The sequence below is a fragment of the Gymnodraco acuticeps genome, unplaced genomic scaffold (assembly GCF_902827175.1).
Source record: "Gymnodraco acuticeps unplaced genomic scaffold, fGymAcu1.1, whole genome shotgun sequence".
Taxonomy (NCBI): domain Eukaryota; kingdom Metazoa; phylum Chordata; class Actinopteri; order Perciformes; family Bathydraconidae; genus Gymnodraco; species Gymnodraco acuticeps.
The window spans coordinates 4059847-4067574 of NW_022989755.1; the positions used below are offsets into that span (position 1 = coordinate 4059847).

At 37.6% G+C, this 7728-nt stretch overlaps 1 protein-coding gene across 1 annotated transcript; it reads left to right on the forward strand.

The window, feature by feature from the left end:
* Window positions 1-417: 417 nt before the first annotated feature.
* On the forward strand, window positions 418-6042 carry LOC117544674 (5-hydroxytryptamine receptor 3A-like). The gene is made up of 11 exons (XM_034213945.1): window positions 418-454; window positions 1149-1309; window positions 1893-1937; window positions 2043-2152; window positions 2692-2861; window positions 4067-4224; window positions 4825-5035; window positions 5118-5291; window positions 5492-5571; window positions 5680-5862; window positions 6034-6042. The coding sequence occupies exons 1-11, from the start codon at window positions 418-420 to the stop codon at window positions 6040-6042; spliced, it is 1338 nt and encodes a 445-aa protein (XP_034069836.1).
* Window positions 6043-7728: the final 1686 nt, after the last annotated feature.

A 7728-nucleotide genomic window follows, 5' to 3' on the forward strand; every position in this document is an offset into this window, starting at 1 on the left:
CAAATCTCCTTTTCAAACAAATGGTAACAGATACTTTAAAACATTATCATCAAGTGTATATAATGTTATCAATAGTACTAACTTTATAATAAATTAGGTGCTACTAACTTGTATGTATATGTGTTTGTATATGTATTACATTGTCTGGAGTATGCAAAGTATTTATTAGTGACTTACTTACTTAAACATCATTACAGCCACTTTAGTCTCCAGCCTCTTTTTCCTCTATGAGAACACAGAGGAATTCTGGGATAACCACTGTGGGAGTGACCACGTCTGGCTGTCATAATAATGTGACACATCAGCATCTTCCGGTATGTGGGAGACTTGGGGACATTTCCAGATAGTACTGAGAGGATGACATTACCTGTGCAGACATCTCACTCTGTTTGGATTCTCACAGTTGTTGCTGCCATGATGCTTACTGGTTTCATCTTTCTGCTCTTCCTCACAGGTAAGCCTGTTTATTTATTTAATGACAGTCCTCTGGTTCTGCTCATTTAAAGAATTTATTTTTGGTTTCCAGAGTAATACCAAAATGTACTAAAGAAAGAAAGAAAGAAAGAAAGGAAGGAAGTAAGCATATCAAAATTGTAAATATATAATTTGTTTTCTTTTTTAATGACATTTAAAAAATTGCTTATTATAGGAGCATTGAAAGAAAAAAAAACGGTGTACTTAGAGAACTTTGCTTACATAATTAGGTTTATATACCGGGATATGAGCCGGCAAAGGGTGCATGACTTCAACAACAAGCAATTTGGAGTTAATAGCAGATATCTCTCTGATGGAGAGTCCCATTTAAACTTGAATTACTGTAATAATGATCACTTTCGAAAGTCATTAGTGGACTGGTTGGATAAAACCCCTGCAGTTCTGCCAACGCCCATCTCATAATGGCCTTTCAGTGACCACAACCACAGGATATTGCTGCAGATATGTGTGAGCTGGTGTTTATTTCTGGTTTGATGATACACTCCGAAGCAATGAAAACCTACCCACAGAGAATAATGTCATTTTTCTCTGAATGTCCAGACCAACACCAGTACTAAGTTCTAATTTAGAAGGAACGTTTAAAAGAGCATGTTTCCACATTACCTTATTATGTAATGAGTCATTTTCTGAATGTCTTGATGTTTTTGCTGTAGATGGGGTGTTACCTGAGAATAACTGCAGTTATCAGGATGTTTTAAACCACCTGCAGCTGACCAAAACCAATGAGCTGTACTCAATGACCCGCCCCGTTAAAAACCACAAGCGCCCCACACGGGTTTCTCTGGAAGTGCTGCTCTATGCCATTCTGGATGTGGTAAGTGAAAGCTTTCATGTTTTCCCGAACTGTGAAAAGATATTCTGACGAAAAAGCTCATTGAACAATCTTCAGGGTTTTTAAGGAGGAAATGCAGTACAAGCAAATTGGTTCGTTGTTCTGTTCTCCAAATTTGAATGGAGATACTACCTTGTATTCACGTGTGTCTATAATAAACTAAATAACATTACAAATATGGCAATTGATTAACATTTAGCTGGAACAGAAGGAAACTGTTGCGACCTGGCTCATAATCTTATTAGCTTTTGTAATATTTACCTTTAATTGAGCCTAAGTCACCATATAATAATATATTTTATTTCTATAGCGCTTTTCTTGAACCCAAAGACGCTTTACATTTGGGAGGGAGGGTAGACAAACAAAACAAAGACATATGTAATGTAAACAAGTGTGATTGAGCCCAGATTTGTATTACTATGCCATACCAGGGGAAAACTTCTGCAGGTTTTCATGTATTACAAATAATATAATTTATTATTTTCAACTTTCACCGGGTGACCTCTTTAAACTCACTTTAGCCCTAATCAGACCTAACATATACTCGTTATTTATTTGTTTACAGGTTGAGAAAGATCAGAAATTCATCCCTTATGTTTGGACTGTCATGGTGAGTGCTGTGATGAATGCTGAAGGAACTTTTGTTTGGAAATGTTTTACCATTTAAACGATATATTATGTTTACCGTGGATCCTGTTTCTGTTTTCCTCTGTAGAGGTGGCACAATGAATACATATCCTGGGATCCAAATCAGTTTTGTGGAATTGATAGTGTTTCTCTTCCTGCTGAAGTGTTGTGGATACCAGATATCACTATTGAGGAAATGTAAGTGTAACCACACACACACACACACACACACACACACACACACACACACACACACACGCACACACACACACACACACACACACACACACACACACACACACACACACACACACACACACACACACACACACACACACACACACACACACACACACACACACACACACACACACACACACACACACTTTTTCTGTAATGGTCAGATTCTAATGTAGTTAGAAAATTAACAAATTAGACTAAACAAATACATGTCTGTCTTTTGCAGTAAACATCAATAGTTCACGTAATGTTTACCCTTTGTATTTTTTCTTATTTGTGACCAAGTCATATTTGTGATCTGGACCGTTATTTAAATAATAATTTTATAGTATTATCTCAGCAAGGCACTGTACCAGTAGGGATGCATATGGACTTTTAATTTGGTAAAATAATCCTTGTCAATTATATCTTCTCCTTCTTTTATTTTGAAAAAGTCCTGAATCAATTGCCATCATTTGTGTTTTTGTGTTCACATGTCTCTGTGTGTTCTCTTACAGGACAGAGAAGGACAAAGCCCCTCCGAGTCCTTATCTCACCATCAATGATAAAGGTGATGTTGAGGTCCAGAACAACCAGGTGCTGGTCAGCACTTGCAGGATGCACATTTACAAGTTCCCCTTTGACATACAGAACTGCAACCTCTCCTTCAAGTCTATCATACACACCGGTGAGAGCATGGCGAGTTCTGTAAGAGTTTGTTGTGACCTGAGGTAAACTTTAGGGGATGAATATCGGGGGTTCATTCATAAAATAACTGGTGAGGTACAGTTTTAATGGGGAAATCGAGCAAATGTTATGCAGATGCCCAATGATGATGGTCCATTGAAGAAATAAGTTCCTCAGGGTGGACTATATTGATCGAGAAAGGTAGCAAAAAAAATGCAACAATTAATCTTGAAACTGGTGAGTCATTGCAGGAAATAAGTTAAAAATAAGCAGCATTTTTTTTGCATCATACAAATCAGCTTTGTGAATATAATGTCCAATAGACTCATTCGGAGAGAAAAACTGCCTCTTAAAAAATACCTTTTGTCTTTGCAATGATGCACTCGGCCTGTGAATAAAAGTCGCAATGCTACCTAAAGTGTTTAAACAAAGCAAAAGTCACACTTCTGCATGTGCAATGTCAGCAAATGAACTCAATCATGTCATGCTACAACTTTTAATACAAAAAACTAAACTTTTTTCCAAAATGTTACAGTGCTTCACATTAAAAACAGTCTGTTCCGCCACATTTTCATAATGAATATTTTTACACCTGCCAACACGTAGAGTTTGCTGGAGGGATTCAACTTTGCAGGTCATAGACGGTCTCACATTGTGGGTGGATCCTCTGGGACATCTTTCAAGTGCCTCTGTGGAGGTTTAGCAAGACCACCGATGTGGAGCCCAGGGTGAAGGTGGCTTGCGACTCCTATCTTGAGCTTTACAGCACCCCTCGCCCACACCTCACCACTTCCCAGGGCCAGGGACTTAGTTCTTGCTGTACCCTCTCTCCATTTGATGAACTGGGGTGGATTGTCTTTACTGCGAGGGCTCTGCAACAATGTTGACAACCCATTCAAACACCTCTTGAAACCCCTTTTGTTCACCATGCTTTTTGGGTGTGAATGTTATCAACATTAATATCTATACAACAAATGAGTTTTAACATTGTTTATAGATGTACCCTCTTTATTTGCACCAGATCAAGTTAATTTGGTTTTAATGTTAAATAGTTTATTCCGTATTTCCAACATAACAAAGTATGTCCTGCTGCCTCTACTGGCTTGTGAATCAAACTTACAATGGCTTACTGTCTCAACCACTCCCAGCACTTTACATCCATTCTCATCTAAAACCACCTTTCCGTCCATTTATCTTTCGTTCCAGCAAAGGATATTCGACTCCAGCCAAGCGACAACTCTACAGATGCCACAGAGTGGTCCCGTGACGTGATGCGGACCCAGTACGAATGGTTGTTTCTCAACATGACCGTTACCACCAACAACGCCAGCGATCTGATCAGCCAAGACATCATCATTTACACTGTACGTATACAGATGTACACAGTATCCTTTTCTTTCTTTCAGTTTGTGACCAAATGTCCCTTATTCCCTCATTACCCCCATAATGTTCTGTCCATCAACCTTTCCTTATTTCTTTCACGTTTTGGTCCTCAATATTTCTCTTTTCCATTTATATCCTTCTCACTTTTGCTACTTTATCTGATCTGAAAATGTAAATAAAATTGTATCTCAGAAATATATTTTCTTGAGTCCATTTTACAGGTTTTTCCTCAAATAAATCTATTGATAGAGAATGTACTCGAAGAAAAATACTTTTTGGTCTTAAAAATCAAATCCAAACCACTGATGTAGAAAAATAAGAACAGAGTAGAAGTTTTTGATGCAGCTGCATTGATGTAAATGTGCATGCTGCATTGGCATTCTATTCCTAATGTTATGTTTATTCTAAGAAAGTTTAACCTTTATATAAAAGCCCATTGTGTTGCATATTTTTGTATGAAAGGTGCTATACAAACAAAGTTCTTTATTAGAAGAACATATATAATTGTTATTTTAACATATTATTTAAAACATTTCAAGATTAAACATATCAACTATCTGACACCAAAATGTATTTCCCAGATCACCATGAAGAGGCGGTCTCTCCTCTATATTGTCAACTTCCTGGTACCTATCCTGTTCTTCCTGTGTCTGGACTTGGCCTCCTTCCTGATCTCAGACAACGGGGGAGAGAAGCTCAGCTTCAAGGTCACTGTGCTGCTCGCTGTCACTGTGTTACAACTTATTCTGAATGAAATTCTCCCTGCCTCTTCAAACAGGATTCCTCTTATTGGTAAAGCAGCTCAGAGTCATTCCTATTGGACTGTCAATGTGTGTTTATTTGTCTTTATTAATGCTGCTGCCTTCTCCCTCAGCGGTTTATTGCATTGGGATTTTTGCTCTGATGCTACTAAGCCTCCTGGAGACAATTTTGGTGATGCATCTGATGGAAAAAGACTCCCAAGCATCCCAAGACAACAAGGCAGATAATGGTCGGAGCAAGGACTGTAACAAGAGGGGCAAGGCCAACTTCCACGATAGTCACCAAGGTAAGACCAGGATCGATTTTCCATTTTGACGATGGGTTCCACCATCGGCGAGAAGGGGCCATTATGAAGCCCTCTTTGTGCCCCGGACCTATATATAAAGCGTCTTAAATGTTGTGATCCTATTTCAAAATGGTCTCTTGTTATGATGTATTTTAGTTGTTGTTTTGATTACATTCCGGTTAATTGTAATATCCTTTCAGAGGGGAACGAATGGACTCAATGCGGCTGTATCTATGATGTGTGTGAAACTCCGTCTGAATTGCTGCCTGTAACCAAAGAGGTTAGATTTGAGTTGCACTTTGCCACAAAATGCCAAATCGCAAACAGAACTGATGATAAAGGTACAATCCATAGTTGTGTGAACCAGACTACAAAATATGTTTTGCAGGGCAACAGCAGAAAGGTGATGGAGGAGTATCATGCCTTGGAGAAGCTCTCAGATGAGCTGAGGGAGATGCAGAAAACATTGTCCCTACTCCTCAGCAACACCAAGGAAGTGGCGAAGCCTGGTTACTGGACCAGAGTGGCAAACAAAGTCAACAAAGTTTTCTTTATTTTCTATTTAACAGTGGTAAGTCTGTTCTTAATTATTATCTTTTTTAAATGGAACACTGGATAGAAGTGATTATTGCTACATCATAAAAACACAATTGTCTGTTTCTATTTCAATAATTACACTAAAATGAGTATATCTAATCTTTTCATTTCTTCAGTGTCTAATATGCACAATGTGTATACACAGGTTGTCTAGATTCGTAGTTGATGTTTATATGTAATATAAAAGTCGTTAATCTGAAGATACAGTATTAGCTTTGAAAACGTATATCAAGCTCATAGTATCACACAAATAAATAATACAATACAAATTATGCATGCTCTTTTTTATGCTTAATGTATGCTTAGTGCATGTGATGTATTAGTGTTTTGCATAACATTTTAATTTCATACTTGTTTTGTATAATGCATTCCTGATTATATATCTTAAGAGAACTATTGTGAAAATAAGTTGCTCTCAATTTGATAAATAAAGGTTATCTGTCTTCAAAAAGTAGGCTACTAGTAAATTATCATTTGTCTCCTGAAACAAACACACACAGTTTGTTTTTTATCAGTTGTGGGGACCAAATGATTTGCTTTGGTCAATTGTGGGGACATATTTGTATGGATGCAATTTCTGGTGTGCTTGGCACTAGTTATTTTAATGTACTATTTCATATTCCTCTGTATGTTCATTAAAAAAAATGTATGTGTTAAATTCAGTGGTGAACCGTCATGGCCTTCAAGGTATTCAGAGAATACCCTGGAACACTCAGATAAAACAAACAAAAAATCGATTTAATTATATAAATAAAATGAATAAATGAGAATTGTATCTGTGTTGTTGATCTGTAATATTACAGTGTTACGTTGATTTGTTTGTCCTTCTCGGACCATGCACTACGCATTTCAGTGGTTTTGTGTTAGAAAAGAAAGCAACCAATCAGATCTTGTCCTTCAACCAAGGTATTCTACATCCTTGATCGAATGCCCTGGGGCCTCATTTATAAAGGGATATACGCTCAAAAAATGGCGTACACCAGTTTCTACACAATGTTTGCGATTTATAAAATACAAACTTGACGGAAAAATGTGCGGTCCTCCACGCAAACGCTAACCCATGCGTACGCACTAAGCACAAAAACGGGAGAGACGAGATACTGCGACACCGTTGGCAGAAGGAAGAATGGAGAGAAATGTGTGGAAATAATACCCTAAATAGAATGTTACCTCTCATTTATCATATAGGCCTATGAAGAATTCATTTTCAAACATTGATTAAAGCCAATCTTAAAATGATTTAACAAACGCCTGTTTGAGACTCCTCAGTGCACACAAAAACATAACTTGGAGAAATAAATAAATACGGATATGTTACTTAAAACCACCTCGAATATGTTGTGTCAATGTTATGAAATGTTTTCTCATAAATGATGCGGTAAGCAGGAGGACAGAATTACGTCTAAACTGACGCCGTTTTGCATTTCTATAGGTTGTAGATACGAGCATGGTTTTATATGCTATCATGTTTAATCGTGTTTTATGCCTTTTGCCAAGACTTGATAAGTCGTTCGTAAAACACAGGAGGTATGGAAACTAAGAACACCATAGCTGGTCAATTGAACAGCTAATACATTAGTTGTATTTCCTTTAACTGGTGGATTATGGATAGCCTATATAGTTGCTGATCGACAGCTGGAACACAAACCACCAAATACAAATAAATAATTCAGATCCAGTCGTCATGACTCCACTCCGGAGGGATTCCCTGATCATTTCTTAGTTTCTCATCAAGGGGCTGTCTCCTGTCCCCGGTACAAACACACTGCCTGAGGAAGGCTATGCGTATTTTTTTTTGTCATGAACCTTTTTCGGACCACTTATTTATTTATTTTGGTGA